Raw genomic sequence first — 23,071 nt, 5'->3', positions numbered from 1 at the left:
CATTGGGATGACCTCTCAATCCAATAATAAAGCAACCCTGGGGAGCCACTGTTATTGGCTGACTGAGAGGTCATCCCAAGAACCCACACCCACACCGGACCTCCGTGGATCGGGTTCCCTACACCTAATTTAATAGCATTGTCTAAATCAGTTTGCATACATGATGGTGATTTCTACTTGAATGCTGAGTTTTTTTCTCTGTCCTTCAGGGCTCCCATTCCTCTCTGGAAGGTTCTCGCCCCGTGGGCCAGGTGGACAAGCACATCCTGCTGCTGGTTCATGGTGTTGGCCAGGCTGGTAAGATCCTCCCTGAATCGCAGCTTCCCTTGAGTGAACCTCAAGCTAAAGTACAGTGGTACCTCAGTTCTCGAACTCATTAGAACTCGAATTTCTTAAAAGTCGAACCAACCAGTTCGAAAATAAATTACTTAGAACTCGATCTGAATCTCAGAAGTCAAACCGTGAACGCCGACCTAAGATAACTTGTACGCGCGGGGAAATGAGTCACGCGGCACGTCTCTCAGCGGAAACAATGGGTAACGCTTCAGTCTCAGCCTCGCATTCGCTGTGATAGCATCGTGAATGTTTACACTAGCTGAATACATGTATTTAGACAGTAAAAATACATTTAGTCAATGATAGACAGTAAGAGTAATTATTATTACATAATAAAATACATTTAAAAATAAAGATTTCTTATTATTTTAATATTAATAATAAACCATTAATACATTTAATTATAATAATATCGTCGTGCCAAGCGGGGACGGAATGGAGACAAAGGCGCAGACGTCAGGGTATCGGGGAATACGAGGTTTAATTACAGGTAAGGCAGGCAAAACGCAGACGGACAATACAATGACCGGACTGGGGAAACAAACTGAAACGCGGACTAAATACAGAGGACTAATGACAACAAGCAGAAACAGCTGATCACATGGGGATTCCATACGGGTTAACGAGGGGGCGTGGCACACGGAAGGAGCGGACATTCGGGGCAGGACACATTATTTTTTTTAACATTTTTGGATACATTTATTTTCTTACTTTACAAATGACTGTTTTGATAAATGTGCTTAGATGTGTTTAGTACAATATATGCTCTTCTTGTTTTATCCGGTTCATTTTGTGTTTAAGTGCTAAAAAAAAAATTGGTCGGGAACCAATTAATTGGTTTTCCATTGTTTCTTATTGGGAAAATTTGATCGGAACTCAAACTTTTTAGGATTTGATCCGGAGTTCTGAACGGATTAAGTTCGAGTTCCAAGGTACCACTGTATTCCAATATTCCAATAATCACCAATATCCATAATCCAATAATCAATATTAACATTAACAACTAAGGAAATTCACTAGATTTTTTAACAGATTTTTTAACAAAAAAATTGTTTTTTGTAAATAAACAAAAAAGTAAAACGGTTACCCTGGGGTAATGAGATGTTTTACATCAGTTAGAGAAATCATGACGTTCTCCTTCCTTACACTCAGGTCCGGAGATCACAGATGAGTTAGTCAAGGTGTTACGCAAGCGACTTGATGAAGCTACACTGGATATCATCACTGTCATGCTCGTCCGCAACTGCAAGCTAACCCCAGATGACGTTGAGGTGCTTTGTCGATATTTTTAACTAAATATTATACTCTAAATATGTACCTAATTTTATAATATTGTCTATGATTGTTATGCACGACATTCGAAAGTAAATTCCTTGTATGTATGAAGTAAACAATTTTGATTCTGAAGATGATTTGTTATATTTCAATTTAATTGCTTATCTGATACATGCTTTATTTAGCTTAAATTTATGGGTCTGGGTGAATTCGGTAATGTCACATGGCTGAATGGCACCTGATGAAAATGAAATGCGTACCCCCAGACTGAACTTCAGTTTGGCTGTGTTGTGTAACGGGCTGTGAATTGAGAGGATATCTCAGAGGGGTCCCGTCTGACCCGCTTGGCTTTCTCCTCTCACAGTTCATCCAGCCTCCCGGGTCTCCGGCCACGGAAGTGATGGAGTTCACACTGCCTCCGTACACCCTGTCCTGGATCCAGGCGGTGGCTCACTACCTGCGGCAAAACCTGCTCATCTTCCTGCACATCCCCAAGTACACTGACAGCAATATGGAGCACCACTTCAAGGTAGCTCTGGGTGCCACTTTATCAGATTTCCCAAAGGTTAAAATGATATTTCTCATTATTGGCATGGAACATGTTACGACAACTTTTTAAGCTACTGAAAGCCTATCAATTAATTAGTAAGGGGCTTTGCAAGTCAATGTGAAACCCTGTTATGTTTAAGCAGTCTTAGCTATATTTTGTTAGGTTAATTCCAGTTATTGATCAGATTTCAGATTTGGTCGTAGCTACTTTAGCTACCTTAATACCTACCCAGCTATAGTTTCTCTTTGTCTGTATTTCCCAGCACTACTTTAATTTGAGCAGCGGATTGCCCGACTCTGATATCTACCTCTATAACAAGCCTGGGGGCCAGGGTACAGGTGGAAAAGGTAATAAACTCATTTTTATTAAATAATTTGGGGAAAAATCAGGTTCCTTTCTTGTTCCCTTCATCAGAGCATGGCGATTTGAATATATACTGGTCAGGCATGCATCGATACCAATGCTAATATTACAGAGAGTATTACAGCACCTGTCACGGTTAGCAAGTGTCAGTGAATAACGGTTATACATATATCGTTCAGCTGTATACCTGTGTGTATGTGTGTGTGTTGGATGGGGGGGATATTGATATTATCATTTATCCTGAAATTTTTGAATTATTTTTATTTTTTTATCCTCGCCTAGACCTACTTGATATCACTATCGTTACTCATACTCGGTTTGAGAAAAAAACTTTGTCGATGCATCCTTAATATTAATCTTTAAATTCACTGCTATGTCTTGCATCCTTATAAACTGCCTCGAGAATCTCTCCAGGCCAGAAAAATTGATAAAATTGATCGGACTGGGCCTGAGGGACATTTAGCAATATTTATATTTCTCAAGCAATGCTATATCATTTCTTTGCTTGCTGTAGAAAATCCATTTTTTTCTGCTGGCTGTCTGGAGAGTGTAGGCTAAACCACAAAGTGGCACTTTGTGGCCACCACTGAGGCCACATGCAGTGTTGGGATAGCAGATGGTTAAATGAGGAATTATTTAGCTTCAGACTTTCATGGTAACATGTTTCTTTCCTCTTTTTCCGTGAATAAAATTCAATTTTTTGATTGATTGGATTGAAATAAAACAACCTTTTTTATTTACTTTGTGCTTTGCAGGAATCGCCTGTATTGCCTTATCTTTTGTGGATGCTCAGGGCTGCCCCCTGCAGGTGCCTGCCCAGAATGGCTGTGAACCTGCACAACAGGACATCTCTACAATCACACTTGACCCTGATATATTTGAGACCCTCACTACGGTTGTTAAAATTGATTCCCAAAGTGAACAAACAGGTAGGGCCATGTAAAATTTTATGTAATGTTAAATTCATAGGCTTTTCTTTTGGGCAAAAGTAAGTATTCTTGAGCAGAATTTCTGCGGTAAATTCTGAAAGTACAGAAAAGATATTCTTAATTTTCCTTTCTGAACATTTGTTTTAAATTTTCCTCAAGTGCACAGAAAATATAATTAGTTTAATACCAGTTAACTAAGTCTAGTTTAATCCCAGCTAAGTCTCAGAGAAAAAAATGCCATACACCTGGATGAGAATGAGTTTAGACTGTTGTTAAAATTTTGTTGTTTGTTCAAAATCTCCCAGAATCACTGTATTTGAGATCCATTACTAAATTTCTTAATTTTCTGAATAGTATTTCACATTTGAGTTTGATCAGTGTCTTTCTGGGAGGCTTACCAGGGAGAGTGAACATTATCTATGTACATGATTAGGCTGGTATTAAGCACAGATCTATCTCTCTTTCACAGAACCACAGATTCGCGTTCGCTTTGACATATGGGAGCAAGGGAACATCAGCTCCCTCCAGTTGGCTGACAAACTGCAGGGAGCTCTCCGCCACGCCCTCTGTGATGTCATAATGGAGCTGAGGGTGTTGCCCAATCCCCTTTGCGTGGAGGCGTGTTCTTTCGCCTTGACGGTGTCACAGAGTCCCATTGAAAGCACTGCTAGTAAGAACCTAGAAACCTGCTGACTTCTGAGTCAGATAGAAAGCTAAACCTTATTTTATCATCTCAGACTATTTTGATTAATTACTAACAGTAGAAAGAACATTTCTTAAACTGGAAAACTATGCAATTTTGTGATCTCTCTGGCTTTCTCCATTGTAGCCCTTCTGAATTCTCAGTCTGGCAGTAAAGAAAAGAAGGACCTTCCTCAGCAGCTTGATTGCCAGGTTATTAAAAATAGCCCCGCACCAATTACTCTGACCCCGGCCCCTGGAACCACCCCAAGCACTGGAACTAGTACCCCAGAATCCACCACACCCACCAGTAAAACCACACGCAGAAGCTTTTGGGAAATATTGGTGAGTGTCGTAATGATCAGTGTATGTTATGCTCAGCATGGATCAGCTGACATTCAGCCATCCAGTTCCTTTTTATTTTTCCTTATAAAGACATGATACTGAACAGTGTTGCATTCTATCAAGTACATATTTAATTGTCTTTATTTTTTTGGGATAATGGAGTCATAACATTTATATATACCAAATTTCATGGAATAATTCTTAGATGATGTCTGTATCATCGTTGTTCGATGGAAAAACGTGTATTTCCACACATCCATTAAAAATGCATTTTCTCAAACTACTTTCCAAAATAAAACAAACAATATTACATTGTTTTAGAGACACCCTTAGCACCTCTAATAGAAACCTAACTTTACATAACAGTCATTGAACAGTTTTATGTTTTAAATGGACTTGACTGGATTGTTGACAGGTACTATGTCAGTGTCAACAAGATACAGACTAATCTCACTTTATATTCACAATTAGCAGTAACAATGTTACTAAGCCTGCTATCTAAGTATCATTGTTAAAATTGGCGATATAAAGTAATACACACAAATGACAATCATTAAAACAAATGTTCATAAAACATCTTTTCATTGGTGAATTAGATGTCAAACGGTGTCAGTAGAGGAGAATGACTATTCCATCTATAGTAAAAAATCATAATCGTTAAAAAGTGATCATGAGACAGTGACGATATATCTTTAATAAAAACCGTATGATTAAAATAAATACCAATGCTGGGATATTAAATGTTATTTATAAAATAATATCTGCGCTACACAATTTGGAGAGGTTGCTTGGAGAGTTCTGGACACAGCACAGCATACGCAGTGTTATTTAATGTTCTGTTTAGGATGATCTGGTACAATGTTCAAGAACAAGCGTAGAGAAGATTTCAGGGTTGAGCAGCTGTGCCCCTACTCCCCCACAGAGCAAGCCAGACCCAGCAGAACTAGGCAGCCCCAAGACCACAGATGACATCGTGCAGGAGCGGGGGGAGGACAGCCGAGCTGCCCGGCGCAGACACAAAACCGAGACTGTCAAGCAGCAGTGGAGCCAGGAGAAGATAGTGGCTGCTGACATGGAGCATGCCCAGAGGTTTGGCGCCCCCTAGAGCCTGGAAGACTGAAGCACTTATGACAGCTAAACCTGAATAAAATAGTACAGTGGGAGGATTTGGTTGTTTTTGAATAACTTCTTTCTTGCCATAATAAAAAATAAATACTGTTAACTACTGCTAATCAGCTGAAAAACTGCTCAATGGTAACACAACCTTTTATGTTTTGGTGCCATTTTGATGCACTGAGAGCAGGGATTTGGGTTAAGGACTGTGTGGGGTGTACCGAGAGGAGGGGTTTGGGTTAGGGACTGTGTGGGGCGTACCGAGAGGAGGGGTTTGGGTTAGGGACTGTGTGGGGCGTACCGAGAAGAGGGGTTTGGGTTAGGGACTGTGTGGTGCGTACCGAGAGGAGGGGTTTGGGTTAGGGACTGTGTGGGGCGTACCGAGAGGAGGGGTTTGGGTTAGGGACTGTGTGGTGTGTACCGAGAGGAGGGGTTTGGGTTAGGGACTGTGTGGTGCGTACCGAGAGGAGGGGTTTGGGTTATGGACTGTGTGGGGTGTGTCGAGAGGAGGGGTTTGGGTTATGGACTGTGTGGGGTGTGTCGAGAGGAGGGGTTTGGGTTAGGGACTGTGTGGTGCGTACCGAGAGGAGGGGTTTGGGTTAGGGACTGTATGGTGTGTACCGAGAGGAGGGGTTTGGGTTAGGGATTGTGTGGTGCGTACCGAGAGGAGGGGTTTGGGTTAGGGACTGTGTGGTGCGTACCGAGAGGAGGGGTTTGGGTTAGGGACTGTGTGGTGCGTACCGAGAGGAGGGGTTTGGGTTAGGGACTGTGTGGTGCGTACCGAGAGGAGGGGTTTGGGTTAGGGACTGTGTGGGGCGTACCGAGAAGAGGGGTTTGGGTTAGGGACTGTGTGGGGCGTACCGAGAAGAGGGGTTTGGGTTAGGGACTGTGTGGGGCGTACCGAGAGGAGGGGTTTGGGTTAGGGACTGTATGGTGCGTACCGAGAGGAGGGGTTTGGGTTAGGGACTGTGTGGTGCGTACCGAGAGGAGGGGTTTGGGTTATGGACTGTGTGGTGCGTACCGAGAGGAGGGGTTTGGGTTATGGACTGTGTGGTGCGTACCGAGAGGAGGGGTTTGGGTTATGGACTGTGTGGGGTGTGTCGAGAGGAGGGGTTTGGGTTAGGGACTGTGTGGGGCGTACCGAGAGGAGGGGTTTGGGTTAGGGACTGTGTGGTGCGTACCGAGAGGAGGGGTTTGGGTTAGGAACTGTGTGGTGCGTACCGAGAGGAGGGGTTTGGGTTAGGGACTGTGTGGGGCGTACCGAGAGGAGGGGTTTGGGTTAGGGACTGTGTGGGGCGTACCGAGAAGAGGGGTTTGGGTTAGGGACTGTGTGGTGCGTACCGAGAGGAGGGGTTTGGGTTAGGGACTGTGTGGTGCGTACCGAGAGGAGGGGTTTGGGTTATGGACTGTGTGGGGTGTGTCGAGAGGAGGGGTTTGGGTTATGGACTGTGTGGGGTGTGTCGAGAGGAGGGGTTTGGGTTAGGGACTGTGTGGTGCGTACCGAGAGGAGGGGTTTGGGTTAGGGACTGTGTGGTGCGTACCGAGAGGAGGGGTTTGGGTTAGGAACTGTGTGGTGCGTACCGAGAGGAGGGGTTTGGGTTAGGGACTGTGTGGGGCGTACCGAGAGGAGGGGTTTGGGTTAGGGACTGTGTGGGGCGTACCGAGAGGAGGGGTTTGGGTTAGGGACTGTGTGGTGCGTACCGAGAGGAGGGGTTTGGGTTAGGGACTGTGTGGTGCGTACCGAGAGGAGGGGTTTGGGTTATGGACTGTGTGGGGTGTGTCGAGAGGAGGGGTTTGGGTTATGGACTGTGTGGGGTGTGTCGAGAGGAGGGGTTTGGGTTAGGGACTGTGTGGTGCGTACCGAGAGGAGGGGTTTGGGTTAGGGACTGTATGGTGTGTACCGAGAGGAGGGGTTTGGGTTAGGGACTGTGTGTTGCGTACCGAGAGGAGGGGTGTGGGTTAGGGACTGTGTGGGGTGTACTGACGTGTGTATTCCTGCAGGAGGCACACAAGCCAGCTGGAGGAGGGGGAGACAGGGGTGCTGCACCCTGTCTACCTGAGCACCTACCAGCCCTGGGTTACCTTCATGGCCCGGCTGGGTGAGTCACTTCCTCCTAGATGGTATTTAGAAGGTCACATTTACATTTTACATTTATCAGATGCTTTGACACAAAACTCCATGCATTTGAGAAGCAGGGTCAGTCAGTCCCTGGAGCAGATGGGTGATTCTGACAAACCTGAGGTTTTTTTGGAAAAAAAATCTTAGTTTTTATGTAGCACAACTAACATCAACTTTTTAAATCAACTTTTAGGTAAGTTAAAATTGTCCTTTATTGCTGTCATTTAATGATTTTTTTTTAACCTGTTTTCCCCCAAATAGGGCACCAAAAACCTCATTATCATAACCATTTTGAGATCAAATAACACAGAACCAGAAACAATGTTTTTAAACCTTTCAACTACAATGTATATTTTTTGCAAATTGTTTTTTTTTTTATTGTTAGTTTTGTCAAATTTTTCTCATCTCCGTAGCTATTGCTCCGGATTTGATTGAACACTTTTGTTTATTATAGATTTAAATGATATTACAATAAAACTGGTTAACTACTAAACCTAACCTTAACCCTAACCCTAAAATTGACATTTTAGACAATGACGTTGTATAATTTGAGTTTGTCTTGAAACTAATTAAAAAAAAATAGAGGAAAATGATATGTTATGGTCATGAGAGCCTAATGGTGACATAACTCTGCCGCAGTGGGGTTTGACGTTGCGGTCATGGGCACGGCCTTCTCACCCACCGTGACCGCTTCCTATTGGCTGGCTCTTGTACGCAGGGTGCCCCTCCATCCAGCAGTGTGCAGCTGAGATCGCCTCCTGCTTCCTGCTGCCGTCTCTCCTGGTGGAGATCGTCAACCTCGTCAGCTCGCTGGCCAGCGACACTGTGGTCAAGGTCTTCGAGACCCCAGGGTGAGGCCCATCACATCTGTGCTGAGAAAGAACACAGCGTGTGGCTGGTTTTATGTAATTCATTTTGCAAAATGGAAATTGAATTCTTATAATTTTAACACCCCACTATTTTAAAAATTAAAAAAGAAATCTGACTAATAAATAATATATTTGACAAAAGTTACTGCCTGCAGAAGGTATTGATTTACAGAATGATTTGTTTTGTTTCTAGACCTGTTTTATAAGTCATACTCTAAATAACACATTTTTTTTCTACAAGTCCTCACAGTGAGGCGTTTGTGCCTGTCACCCATCACCCCGGTAAGCCCCCATCCACCTCCAAGCATTTTCTTCTCATTGGACGGAACTTCCACCAATGGCGATGCAGCACAGAGCAAGGTATGCTAACACATCCCTTCAGCCACTTAATGTCAAATTAGCATTGAGGTTGTAGTTATTAAGTCTACTTGATTTTCCATTAAACTGATATTATCAGATGTTATGGCATAAGTCACTTTGTCATGAATACACAGCTTTTGCTGTATATCAGCACTTGCTCTTCATTTCAAATATGGGCATCTCTGACTCCTTGATTCCTTCCTCTGGTTCCTGAAGCCCACAAGGGTCTCCAGCGCTTTGAGGCCTTGGAGCAGAGCGACTGGTTCTGCGCTGGGCAAGCCTGCAAGGGGGTGGCACCAAGACAGAGGTTCCTAATTGTCTACATCTCAGACAAGAAGGTGAGGGGGAGAGTTTCGACCTGAGGGGTTACGGTGTATATGCTCTTCTTGTTCTCAACCCCTAAGTGCCCCACCCCTGGTTTCCCCCCGGGTCAGGTAACCCTGTACATGTATAACTGGTCGGTGGACCTGGGCGCCTCTCTGAGTCGTGAGCTGACGCGGCTGGTGCAGTGGCAGAACGCACGATCGCATGTGCTGCACTGCCTGCTCAGCCAGAAAATGGGCTTGTTCCACCACTACTGCCTGTCGGACCCTCCGGCGCATGAGGACCTCAAGCAGGTGAGCGCTTTTGGCCTTAAAGCTGGGGACGCATCACGGCAGCAAAGAACGGGCACCAATCACGGGTGAAGAACAATCGGCTCCCCTCAGTCGTTTATATTTCCACTGGAACACACTGGCATGGTTAGAGACAACGGCTAACATACAGCCCAATCACAGAACTGTTTCCAACATGCTTGGATGCAAATTCACGACACTCAGTCGGCCAAAACAGTGCCGTTGGGGACCAACCATGTTCGAGCTTGCCACACCCACTGGCGAAACCGGCAGTCAGACTCCCATCAATAGTCTGACACCGTTTTACAGTTAAAAATCAGCTTGCCGTGCTTCAAGCTAACTTTCACAAGTTCTGCACAACCATGTCCAAACATATGGCATGTAGATTTCCTCAGACAGTTCAAATACACACAGCTAGGTTAACTGATGTTTTGAAATTGCCAATAGAGTAGGTGTATGTGACCTATGATGGACTGACTTGGCATCCAGGGTGTAGCCCAGTATCAGTATAAATTTTCTGAAAGCTTTGTCCAGCTGATTTTTACTGGTATTCCTGGCTGCACTGATGGCCGTCCCGCTCGCCTGTGATTGGCTGCTCTGTTTCTATCCTTTTTCAGGAAAACAACCCCTTCCTGAACTCCACCCTGGAGGCGGACGCTCTGCTCCGCAGCCCCGTTCCCCCCGCGCCCAGCAAGGACCCAGGGCGGCTGAGCGGCTGCCCCCGCACTCTGCCTCTCATGCACTTCCACCCAGAGCTGGTGCCGTTCGACGAGGCCCTGCGAGACGTCTGCATCGAGCGGCCCATGTCCAGCGGGCCGGACGGAACCGATGCGGTAGCCCAGCACGGAGCCCAGCTGCTGGAGATCAAGGCGGCGGAGCGCAGGGGTCAGAATCAGCTCATCCAGCATAAACAGTTGACACCTTCAGTGCCTGTTTAATATTATGTGTCATTTTCCATTAATGCCTAGTTTTACAGTCATAGGAGAAAGAAAGTAAATCCTCCATCAATTCTGTATTTTTATTTATCAGGGCCAGAATACCAGTTGTGTGATTCTCACAACTTCTATAGACAAGTTTAGCCTCGAGTGACAAACAAAAAGAAAAAAAAATGATATGTCAATATGTTGTATTTTTTTCCAAAAAGTAATCCAACCTTCAGAATCCACGTGGGGAAAAAATAAGTACAGATTATAATTCAGTAAATTGTAGAACCACCTTTAGCAACAATCTCTAAGTTAAAGTTTTCTGTATGACTTAACTGGTTTCTTACATTGTTTTTGAGAAATTGGAATGAGGCAAAAAGGACAGCATTATGACACGTCTGTCAGGATTGGAGTAACAAAATGTTTGGAAGTCTAGGAGGGTATTGGCTGGTAAATAAAAGTGTAAAGCTTCCTGTATGAATTTGAGGATCTCTTCTGGTACCAGATGGCAGAGCGGTCTTTAGGGTCTTGTCTGTATTTACATGAAAGTTACAGTTAAGGCGAACCAAAAAACGTCCTAAATCTGTGATTTGGAATGATGAGTGACATTTATGAATGTAGTTATTTTTTAACAAATTGTGTGAAAAGTTGTGCTTTGCTTTTTCTGGGAGGCCAGAAATGGAGAAGCAGATGAAGATCGAGAACCTATTTGTAACGTGGCAGCAGAGGTCTGCACAGTCCAACATGCCCATCACGGTGAGTGGGATGCTACCAAAGTGTTCACCTGGCACCTTCAGGGTTGGGGGTTCGAATCCCACCAGCAGATTGTGTGTGTGGAGTTTGCATTGTCTTTCTATGTTGCTTGGATTTCCTCTGGGTCCTCCTGCAGTCCAAATACATACAGTTAGGGAAGTTGCCATTCTTTAAATTGCTTGTATAACATTGGTCACCAACATGTCACTCACAAGCTACTAGTAGCCTACAGGAAGTGAATGAGCATCTTACATAATATTTTAGAAATAGAATCCATTATGTTAATTTATATATTTTTAGAATTTTATTTTGCCTAAACATGCCTGTAAAACATCCTCATCCTATTTTCCTTACTTTACTCTTTATCTTCTGGAAGATGTCTACCAGAGGGTTATTCCACAAAGCAGGATTTCCCAGTTAGCAGGATAACTTAAGCCAAACATGGAAACTGCCCAATAGGAAGAAAGATAAGTTGCATTCCTATTGGACAGTCTTTACATTTGGCTTAAGTTTCCTAGATAATGAAAAAACCCTGCTTTGTGGAATGCACCCAGGTGTTTGATTAATGATCATTTGTTTTTGTTTGTTTCCTGTAACATTACTTGATGTATTGGTCCATGTTTGACTATTCCTGATATATCCGGAAAACATGGAATGTAGGGCAAATCTGTGGGAACTGTTATCCCAATACTTTAAGCCACAGGTGTCAGACTCCAGTCCTGGGGGGCCGGAACCCTGTACATTTTTGGGTTTCCCCCCGTTTAACACACCTGATTCAGCTTCTTGTGCTAATTACCACATAGCTGTTGAGCTGAACCATTTGTGGTGGAACAGGGAAAGAACTAAGCTACACAGGGCTGCGGCCCCCCAGGACTGCAGTTTGACACCCCTGCTTTAAGCCAATATGGAGAAATAATGTAAAAGTTATTTTCAAATGTTTGTTATTTGTTGAACCCCCCAGATGGTCATTTCTGAGGTTATTTCTGAACTTGTTGGGTCCCACAGGTGACAGACCTTGAAACTCTGAAGCAATCCTCCCGACTGGTTCACTACTGCGCCACTCCTTTGCTGTTCGATCCTGTCTTCCGCAAACAGATCCAGGAAGGACAAATATTCCACCCCCAGCCTAAGGTGATGCTCTAGTTCTGTAAATGATAACAACTGACTGCATGATCTGCCGACCTTTTCTAGACCTCTTCAGGTTTTCTAGAAATTGCTGTATTAAATTAAAAGTAGTTCATTGTATTTAATAACATAATTTTTGTTGCTGACTTTACCATATTTTAAGAAATAGATGTATCAAACATGTCTATAAATATATATTTAATTTATTCATATTTATATATTAAAAAAATATATAAAAAAAAAAAAACATTTTTGAGGTTCATACCAAGTGTTTTGGTGTGTGTAAAGTGCTGTATGTAACTGAGTTACAATAATTTATTCACATTTATTTTACATGTTATTTTTATTTTTATTATACATATTTTAGTTTGTATTTTGATTATTTTTAGTTTGTCGACAGAAAGTTAAAAATGTGAAAAAATTACATTGTAACTGGCAATATGCAATGCAATGCAATTTTATTTATATAGCGCATTATCACAACATTACATTGTCTCAATGCGCTTTACATTTCTGCCACGTAAGGACCCCCCCCAGTGAGTAAGCCAAAGGCAACGGTGGCAAGGAAAAACTCCCTAAGAGGAAGAAACCTTGGGAGGAACCAGACCCAAAGGGGGAGCCCATCCTCCAGGGGCCGGCAGATGAATATAATTGTTACATTATAACAATACATTATATGGCAGTATAATCTAGCTATCAGTGTTCTAGTTTTAGCATTATAGCATTCAGTTATAATGTAATACTTTCACATTTTTACATTTATGTCGACAATTGAAAAATAATCAAAATAAATATATACAAACTAAAATGGCTTAATGGTTAGGGAAGCACACTTGTAATTGAAAGATTGCTGGTTCAAATCCCCGACCAGCAAGGCACCCTGAGAAAGGTACCGTCCACAAGCACTGCTCCCCGGGCGCTGAATTAGCTACCCCCTGCTATGTCGCATTGTCACATATGGGTTAAATGCAGAGGACACGTTTCGTTGTTGTGTGCTGTGGTGTGTCAACAATGACCACTGATCTCCAAATTCAAATTCTACTGTAATGGGGACACTTGTTCACTGTTAACATTTCTTAGTTAAATTCTGTTTCCTCGCCATGTAATTTCTGCAGAAGCGACACCGATCGAACGAATCCACCCTGTCAGGCCGCAGCCGCAGCTACAGCACAGACTCCGCCGACGCCCCCCCCGGCCGGCCGCCGCAGGAGGCCTGGCTGCAGGACATCTCCAGCACCTTCCTGCAGCAGTACGTGCAGTACCTGCAGAGCATCGGCTTCATCCTGGTGCAGGTCCGGCCGCAGTCGCCAGCCCGAAGGTGACTGCCCCCGGGGACGTGACATGGCTCGGCCCGTTCTCCAGGGCCGGCCTCCTCCTGCTTTTAGACACTCGCCCCGCTCTATTTACCCTTTTTGATCCTGCTCCCCATAGCATCGCTCGAGCCCGAGCGGCCGCCTTCAGCTCAATGTCCAGCGAGGGTCGAGCGTCATTCTCCTGTAACAAGCAGAAGAGCGAGGACAGCCCAAAGGTGAGCTAGAGAGATGGGCTTATGTCATCGTGATGACTGGGGGATGGTGTGTGGCTCAGTGGCTTAGAAGGTTGCTGGTTCGAATCCCAGGGCCAGAGAGGTTTTTCCATTGGGCCCTTGGCCAAGACTCTTAAACCCCAAATACTCCAGAATTTCTTAGTAATGGTAAACAGCCCTTTGGATAAAAGGGTCTGCCCCCCTCGAAAATAGCTCCCCCTCCAAACGGTAAAATATACTGAGACCCCCTCCCCAGTTGGTGAAATCTACTGAGGGGGACCCCCATATCCCCCACCTCCGAAATGTATTTCTGGTTATGGACATGGTCCATGTGACATGTGGATGAGACAGAGAAGCAAGGACTTTACGGGATTGGTGAGCCTGCTGGTTCATTTCGGGATTGGTGGGAAAGAAATATCAGAAAATAACAGCAGTGAAGTAGTGGAAGAGCTAATCTGGGTCAGGAATCGGGGTTTGGGTATTTATACTTGGGGCTAGAGAGAACTCAAGTTTAGTAAATGATAGGAGCAACCTGAATGAGGCGGCCTGTCACCTGAGTCCACCCTGCTCATCAAATAACGGCTTATTATCCTTTTTTTACCCGAAGCTGAATAAATGTGTATATATCCTCTTCAGCGAAGCAGCGGACTGGGAACTAGCACCTATCACCTGCAGAGGGCGCTGCCAGGGGGGATTGTACTAATGGAGCTGGCCTTCCAGGTAATACAGGGGGAATATTCTCACATAATTGGACTGCTAAAATTGATGATCTTAAACCAAACAATGTAATTATTATTATTTTGTTTAATTTCCATTGAATTTGGTGTCTACCTCACTTTTGTTACATTTCTTATTTGGGTGGTTAATCGCTGAAACCACAAGTGAGAGATATATTTTATAGTATGGAGTTACAGAACTGTTATAGTATGCCTGTACAATCTCTAGAATTTCTGCAAAGTGAAAATGGAAATGCACCATTTGATGGCTGGGTTTTCTGCTTTGAAAGGCTTTAATTTTATTTTGGTGTCTTTGATTTGGTCTTAAATAGAGTAAGACTACTAGAGCCACTGAATGCCTCTTATTTTGGATGTGACTCTGACAGTTACTTTTATAATAATATTATTATTATTATTATTATAAATCCACTTCTGCCTCACCAGGGCAGTTACTTCTGCGTGACTCAGTACGCTCTGGAGTGTTCCCGCATCCCCATGGGCCAAACGGTCAACTCCCAGGTAAATATTTCCTTGCGGCTGATGTATTCGAGAGGTCGGGCAGTAGCTACTGTAAGTGAGCCTGTCTGAAGATCTCTGAAGATCTGGGCACAAGGGAAAGAGTATGGATACTGTAAACATGGAAGATGTCGACCCTAAAAGGCTTTATCCAATTTAGCATGTGATTAAATACACATGCTATGTGGTGATATTTACATCGAATGGATTCTTCGTTTCACAGAGAAGAAAAAGCGCTTAATTTTTCCTGTGCTGAATTGATTTTTTTCAGGGTCAGTCTAGGATAAATTTTTAAATAATTTTCCAGGAAAATTCAGTCATTAAGGCCAAAACTATGATGCTTGTTTTGCCAACTTAAAATACAAATCAACGCCAGTTTACAAAGCTATTAATATAAATAATAAATTACAAAGTATTTAATAATGAGTAAGTGCTGCTGGTGTAACTAGCTATGCACCTCTTGCCCACATTAGCTACTAATGAGAAAAATTATTAAGTCGAAAGATAAAATATATTTTTAAATTGAATTCGCTTTGTCCGTCTATGCTGTTCTGAGCTTGCTTTCTGATTGGATGAATCGATGTGACTCCAATGGTTCCAAAACCCATCGAAAGGTCTCTCATCACATGAAGACTTTCCCCCCTTTATTTAAAAGTCCACCTCAATCAGCATGCCGTGGTATGAGCAGATAGGCTTTGTGTAACTTGTGTTGTATCCATTGATCCGTCCACCCATTAACTACTCATCCAAACAGAACCAGTGCCACCCGAGGAATAAGACCCCAGAGAGCATATAAGTCAGGTTATTACCAATGTGGGAGGCCAGTCCGTCCCACGTCACAGCTGTCTTCTTAGGTGACATGACATAGGGTTACCTGTGCTGCATGTGTTTGGAAGTTAGGACTGAGGCCCCTGGCGCTGTAGGGATCACTGTCTGCTCTTGTCGAAAGGATGGCATGGATGGTACAGAGCAGTGAAAGCCAAGTATTAGCCCACCTTGTGGTTTGGGGGTAGCACTACATACAAAAAAACTGTTTCAGCAGTGCGGAAGTAGTATTGTATGATGTGCATCGGGGCATGTGCTCTACATCCTCTTCTCTGTCTTTCGAGTTTGAGTCGACGCCCATAGTTGGCGATACCATAATGGATTTTTTAGGGTTTAAATGGGAGCGGGAAGTGTTCTTCTCAGCCAACTGGCTGCACGTCTGTAGAACTACAGTGTCTGCTAGTACACAGTGTTTGACTACTCAGGTATCCTATTTGATTCTGCTATGGTGTGAACAGATTATCATAAGAAATGGATATGGAAGTTGTTACTGGGACAGTCTTTGGGTTTAATAAATTACAGGAAAGGAAAGGGGAACAAAAGTGCCATCCAGATGTCTGGACACAAGTCTGTGTGGGCCACAGGGGCGGGGCCACAGGGGCATTGGCCCCAGCTGAAAGCTGATCCCCTCCATTGTTACTCACTGATTCAAAACATTTTATAGGCTAATGATAAGGTTGGCCCCTCTCTATAAATTATGGACCCTCTTATGTCCCCATCTCATCTTAAAATATCCTAAAATTCCATTTGTGGGCTGCTCGGTCTAAGTCGAGAGTGAGAAAGAATGGACTTCTCCATCGTTAGAGAATGGCTGTAGGTGAACGAATGACTCATCATCTAACTCGTCATCTGACTCCTCCTTCACCCCTGGACATCCACTCGTTCCCCCTCTTGTGTAGTCCGACTTCAGTTTCCACAAACTTTTCTTTGTGCTTTGTTTTACCAAGGTAAAATTAATACATAATGTATAATATATAAGCTAAAGAGTAAACAGTATCGTTAAGCTAGCTAACAAACACTACTTACTCAGCTATAGCTACTCACATAAAAATAACATTATGGCTAGTTTCCTGGTAAGCAACACATTTTAGCAAGTAATTTACCACCGAATACCATTTAGAACAAGATATATGCTTTTCATTTACTACAATCTCATTGCTTCTGACTTGCCTGTTTATCTAATGGGGTAACTTTAATTGTGTATTTCAATTATTTTATGAGGAATAATAAGAATCCTTGCACCACCAGCATGAACTACAAATAATAAAATGTATGAATTTATGCTTCCTCACCACTCACTTGTATGCTCACTTTTGTTTGTCTCTATCTAATGTGTTTGTGTCTGTCTGTACATTGTGTTCAACTCACGTCAGCCCCCTCCCCCCGCGTGCTCATACCGCAATGTCTTTCTGTGCCATGTCCCATCTCATCTGCTCTCTCCATCAGGCCTCTCTCCTCACCAAACCTCGTAGCAAGTCGTACACCGAGACCTCTTCAGTCTCTGACTCTGCGGTATGTCCCAGCACTGCCAGTATGGGCTAATCTCCTTTGCATTGGCTCTGCCCACACCATCATTTTTCCTGCTTCCCTGTCAACATCCTTTCCCTTTCTGTCCTCGGGTCCAAATCTGCTTGGAGCTCTTGATTGACTTGATTGGCTTAAATGAATCGGTGTTTCATAAACATTGGGGCCAGGATCACATTTTCAAGCCCCCGAGACCCTTGACTGGGAAGCATACTGCTCCTGTTGATTCTCTTGTTCAAGCCCACAGATTGGGGAGTTTTTTGTTCTTGGTTTATTTTCTCTATCAGATTTATGCATCCGTAGATTTATGCATTACGTATGGCTACATAATATTATGCATGGTCATTTTTTGTTAAAAATCCCAGCATGCTTTTAATTCTAACCTTTTCAGTTTTTGGATTTATTTTAGATACAAAAAAAAAAACTGTGAAACGTCTAATCCTAAATGATTTTTGAACTGCATGACTGAAAAACAGTTTAAATAATAAAAAAAACAGACTTGTTAAAGACCATAAAATAAATAAAAATGGGATTGCAGAAATTGCAGCTAGCCTGATTTTCATGCATTATCCTGTGTATAGTTACTTTATTTGGTATGTATCACTAAGGAGCTGTGAGATTTCTGAATGTGACCTTAGAGGATTTTGATTGCTATTTGAGAGGAGGTGCTACAGCATTTATTGGTCTAATTTTTCATGTTGGGCTTCTAAGTAGTTTATTTACTTCAGAATATTTGTTATCAACATAACCAAAATATTTATATTTGCATCCAACACTTTTGTGTGAGACAGGGATATTTGTGTCTTTCTGTGTTGTGAAGCAGTTACTCATTTTTGCTTCATTTTCTGGTTAGTCGGTTAAATGTTTGTGTATAACTAGCCTCAGAAAATAAACAAATAAATCTGTATAAATTGGTTAAGCATAATTAGTAATTTTGAGAATGCTAGTTAAAGTATATCTACTAAACACATGTATAAAATATGATTAACATAAAAATAACCCTGATGTTTCAGCACATAATCACAAAACCATATGTATGTGTTTATTGATAAACAGTCATCACGATTACAGATGTACTGTCAGCAAGCGCTGCTCTTGTCCCTGGTATCTCCTCCAATTGTGCTGTTCAATGCGCCGTTCAGTCAAAAGAGTTTTGTGCTCTGGGTCCAGAGGATGAACCCGGTGATGGTTAGAAAGTGCTGCTGACAGGCTGCGGATGCTTCTGTTTCGGTTCAGTTTGTTTCATGTTTGTTTTGTCACATCTGTTCTGAGAAACGCAGTGAAATTCTTATGCCACACTTGCAGTGGAGGGGACAACTGCAGGTGGGACCCAGAGCCCAGGCTGGATCTTAAATGAGCTGAATTCAAAGTGTTAAATATAGATTGACTGCAGGTGATCTTAAAAATTCCCCGTTGAGCATCATGTGGTGGGAACTTTGGGTTCTTCAAGAATCCAGTTACTCTTTGTCATGCTGGATGGTCATTTACTGCTCTTCTGTGGCAGTGTGACCTTTGGCAGTCAGCTCTGTGACAGGCGACAGAACCTTTACCGATGCTTCCCGTTTCCACATCTGTTCACTCTGAATTTGCATTCTCTGTGAGAATTTGCAGGACCATTGAGTTGGGGACAGCTGGCAGCAGACTGGTCATTCCCCAGTAACCCTATAATCACACTGTATCAGTAGAGTTTACACACTTGGGAAAACATGTATTGTTTTTTTCAATAAGACATGAAAATGACAAGTCATATATTTTACATGAGGTTCCTTTAAGAGCGAAGAAACACTTACTGTTTGGGCCAGAAGTTTAAAGTCTTTGGGTAGAATCTGCTAGTTGCATTCAATTAACAGGTGCGTCTATAGAGTACAGATAACATTAACTTTCCCCTTTAGATTCACCATGGTTTGGGATTTTCAGAAGAGTGTTTAACACCACATTGTATAATACCAGCACATTATGTAATGACATGACAAAGAGTCAATGAAGACATCCATTTTGGTTGTTTATTACATAATGCACAGTATTGCATTTTCATCATTAAAAAGTGAAGTCCCGCATTTAATAACCATCGCAATCTGTAATAATTTGTTTACGAAATGCAGGGAAATTTATTACATATTATCTTACAAAATGTGACCAGTTATTACAAAGTGCAAGTGTTATTACATAAAAAAAGTAATAATTTGTTGCATTTTATCAAGTATGGTGCAGTATTATTACATAATGTGTTGTTACAGGGTATAAGAAGTTGTTCATTTTTGAAGTTTTCTGTTGATTTTCTTACTGATTTAAGATTACTTAAAATTCATCCCTCCCTTTTCGGGTTTTATAGTCAAGTTAATAGACGTTTAAATTATTTGTGAAGAAGATACATTCTTATGTGGTCTTACTGAGAAATATTCGAACAGTCTGTCTCTAAGCAAGAAACATGCAGAACTAGGTTTCACAGCTCAGTATAAGATTATATATCCAGAGGGAGCATGTTTCTCAAACCTGTCCTTAAAAAAATGATCAGCATCACTATAAATGCTTTGTTCAAATCCCAAATTTGCTAGATGTGCCTTATGCCTGACAGCCATCAATAATACACAGGACAATGAAGCATTCCTGTGTTTGCAGGTCTTACTTATAGACAATCCAGCATTCTGTCATTCCAAGTCCATATTCCTGTGGTAGCAATACAGTGCTTCCCTCTCAGAGCATGATTATGAAAATAACAGCTGTCTGCTGCTTTGGGGGGGGGGGGGGTGCTGTCTGCTGTCTTTTTTTTTGGGGGGGGGGGGGTGCTTCTGCAGCTTGCCACAGCAAACAGGTACAACATCTACAGTGGACCCTTTGCCAAAAGCAGATGCATTAATCGCATCCAGCAATAGAATATATTCTTTGCTCTGAATGCTTCCAGCTACTGAAATGGTTTTAAACTTGATTTAATATGACACTGATAACAAACTTCTTATGGGAATGCAATGTGCTGTGATTGAGTGTTTTATGAAATTTGTGCAACTCTTCACTGTAGGGAAATGGAGGGTTTTCAGATCAAGTGCAGACCATTTTGTGAAGTACAATTCAGCTTGATTAGTGCAGCCCAGAGCGTGTGAGCGGAGCAGGAGCGGGAGCCGGAGTGGAAGGATTTTGGCTGGAGCGTGAGCGAGCGCGGAGCGGCAAATTTGGGAAAAAAAAAACTCGAGCGTCATATGCTCACATCTTGAAATTAATAATTTCTGCTTGAATGTAGATTTGCTTGCTCAGTTAGCCAGGCTACAATTTAAGATCACATTAAAATACAATACAGATTTGTTTTCTTTTTTCGAATGAGCGTGAGCGATTTCATGTTAGCATGATGAAAACTGACCGGAGCGACTGTGAGCGGGGGAGCGTACTGCTCCATGAGTGATGAGCTGAAATTCTCATTGCTCCGCTCTGCTCGCATGCTCTGGTGCAGTGTCTTGTTATGTAGCCGTCCTTTATGGTACTGAGGTTTAAGTGAAAGCCTTGCCAAAAAGAGAATGAAGGGAAAAATTGGTTAGGGAGTAACACTAAAAGGTAAATGGTTACTGGGTAAAGGATTTGGGTAGATCTGTGCAATACAATCCAAGAGGTATAGGCTGTGGTTATAGACTGAGGGACCCTTGAATGTTGACTCTACCTTTGTCTGTCTTGCAGCTCTCCATGCTCTTCACAGAGGAGTGCGATAAGGTGCGGGACTTGATGCATGTGCACTCTTTTAGCTATGACTTCCACCTGCGGGTGGTGCACCAGTATTTGGTAGGCTGTCACATGACCTTGCGGCAAGGCTATCAGCTCAGTAGCTTCCTGGAGGACTTCATGGCCCATCATCCTGACATTCCTAAATTTGGTCGAAATCACGTCTTCCAAGGTCAGTATTCCCAATACTTCCCCACACTAATCTATGCTCTGCTCTTGCAGTAAGTTCACAGTAGGTTCACTGACTGTTGAACTGTGGCTGAAACTGCTAATATGACACAGTAGATGCTAAGTTGTTGGGGACTGTCAATCCAACAGGAAGCTTCTCGATTTCCACGGGCATGATAACGGCTCACCAGCTCTACAACTACATTACCGACCATGCCGGCACCTACGATATGAAGCCATTACGTATGTCAAAGACTGCAATAACTACAGACAATAAAAAGGGGACACCAAATGCTGATTTGCATGAGTACGCACTCGTGGCACTATGGAACAGGTATGGCACAGGAACAGTGACTGTGTTTTTGCACTCTATACGCTGTCTTGATGAGTGTTGTTTTTGGTTTTCTGTTGTCAGAGCTTTTGTTGATACTTTTCAGCTCTGGTTCTTACAAGGATACAGAAGGCTTGCGTCACCATGATGACTTTGATGTGTCCCTTCTGGTGTGTCATAATGCTGCACCATTTGAAGAACAGTCAGAGGGGGAGAGACATTGTCTAAGGTACCACCCCAGACTGAGAGGCATGTTTTATATGCAGATCACAGTACTACATGATCCTAATTTGGCTACCTCTTTGTTTCCCTGTTATAAGTGTAGACCACCCTACTACATCGTGACTAGCCTCCCCCCTCTCATTTCATGTTGTATGTGTAGACCGCCCTGCCATATGGTCATGACCAGCTGTCCCTCTGTTTTCATGTTGTATGTGTTGACTGCTCTACAAGATTGTGACCAGCTGGCTCTCTCTGTTTCCTTGTTGTATGTGTAGACTGCGCTACTACGTGATCATGACCAGCCAGCGTGAGCTCTTCCCTCGCCTGACGGCTGACATGCAGCGCTTCAAGAAGCTCCCGCAGATCCACCGGGAGCTTGGCGACCTGGGGGGGAAGGTAACACAGGAGCAGCTGGAGATGGGCAGGACCGAGGACGACAAACTGGACCTATGGGAGGAGGCTGCCACCAGCGAAGATGGAAGATGCTACCTGTCCAGGCCCCAAGGTGGCGGGGCGACCCCGGTGCTTTTCTGCTCCTCCCCAGTCTTTCCGCTGCTGAACTCGGAGGTGAACTTTGCCCGACGGCAGATCCAGACTTGTGTGCAGCAGGCCATGGGGCACTGCCGGAGAGACAATCTTTGGAGGCGTCTCTTCCATGGGGAGCACCTTGCCTTAGATAAGCTCAAACTGAGCAAGCTGACGTTCCATGAACTGGAGGAACTGCTCAATGCCGTGCACAGTCGCTCCATAGGGGACATCGACCCGCAGCTGGTAGGTCATGATGAAATAGAGAAACCCAGCACAATACTGACTTTACATCTGATAAATACAGCTTTTGCCATGGGTAACAAACCTGACACTGAGACCTGACTCTGCTCTAAAACCTCCTTAGTGACCATAATTACAGAAGCACAGTCTGAGCTAACTGACTTTCACGTTTGTACTTGTTGAGTAGAATATTCTGTAGTAGTGATTCTCAAACTTTTTTGGATCAAGTACTACTTTGGATCAAACCAAAGTGGCCAAGTATAAAATCAGTTACCTGAATCACAATAGCAGATCATCATGATCTTCTCGCGTACCACAGATTGACTACAACTGTTCTGTAGAATTTTTCTCCCTTAAATGGCTTATGTGCCTGGTGTTCTGTATGCCTGGATCCAAAAGCCCATGAATAGGCACAT

The 23,071-nt window shown here is 43.2% G+C and overlaps 1 protein-coding gene across 8 annotated transcripts in view; it reads left to right on the top strand.

The window, feature by feature from the left end:
• szt2 (SZT2 subunit of KICSTOR complex) overlaps positions 1-23,071 on the top strand; it is a 61,485-nt gene that overhangs the window by 36,776 nt on the left and 1,638 nt on the right. For 3 of the 8 annotated variants that reach the window (XM_023832797.2, XM_023832796.2, XM_023832792.2), the window contains 25 exons: positions 210-297; positions 1,489-1,607; positions 1,976-2,140; positions 2,424-2,508; positions 3,280-3,453; positions 3,923-4,123; positions 4,283-4,479; positions 5,402-5,568; positions 7,594-7,691; positions 8,430-8,562; positions 8,822-8,940; positions 9,157-9,278; positions 9,375-9,557; positions 10,172-10,439; positions 11,154-11,233; positions 12,236-12,361; positions 13,471-13,673; positions 13,787-13,883; positions 14,517-14,600; positions 15,041-15,115; positions 17,384-17,449; positions 21,125-21,338; positions 21,485-21,668; positions 21,772-21,894; positions 22,163-22,658. In XM_023832797.2, the coding sequence (XP_023688565.2) occupies positions 210-297; positions 1,489-1,607; positions 1,976-2,140; positions 2,424-2,508; positions 3,280-3,453; positions 3,923-4,123; positions 4,283-4,479; positions 5,402-5,568; positions 7,594-7,691; positions 8,430-8,562; positions 8,822-8,940; positions 9,157-9,278; positions 9,375-9,557; positions 10,172-10,439; positions 11,154-11,233; positions 12,236-12,361; positions 13,471-13,673; positions 13,787-13,883; positions 14,517-14,600; positions 15,041-15,115; positions 17,384-17,449; positions 21,125-21,338; positions 21,485-21,668; positions 21,772-21,894; positions 22,163-22,658 (3,867 nt within the window). Of the gene's footprint in view, positions 1-209; positions 298-1,488; positions 1,608-1,975; positions 2,141-2,423; positions 2,509-3,279; positions 3,454-3,922; positions 4,124-4,282; positions 4,480-5,401; positions 5,569-7,593; positions 7,692-8,429; positions 8,563-8,821; positions 8,941-9,156; positions 9,279-9,374; positions 9,558-10,171; positions 10,468-11,148; positions 11,234-12,235; positions 12,362-13,470; positions 13,674-13,786; positions 13,884-14,516; positions 14,601-15,040; positions 15,116-17,383; positions 17,450-21,124; positions 21,339-21,484; positions 21,669-21,771; positions 21,895-22,162; positions 22,659-23,071 lie in introns of all 8 variants that reach the window. The other 5 variants (XM_023832791.2, XM_023832793.2, XM_023832790.2 and 2 more) reach the window with 3 other exon arrangements.

This window comes from Paramormyrops kingsleyae, chromosome 1 (assembly GCF_048594095.1).
Source record: "Paramormyrops kingsleyae isolate MSU_618 chromosome 1, PKINGS_0.4, whole genome shotgun sequence".
Classification (NCBI taxonomy): domain Eukaryota; kingdom Metazoa; phylum Chordata; class Actinopteri; order Osteoglossiformes; family Mormyridae; genus Paramormyrops; species Paramormyrops kingsleyae.
This window is presented reverse-complemented; position numbering and strand designations above follow the sequence as displayed.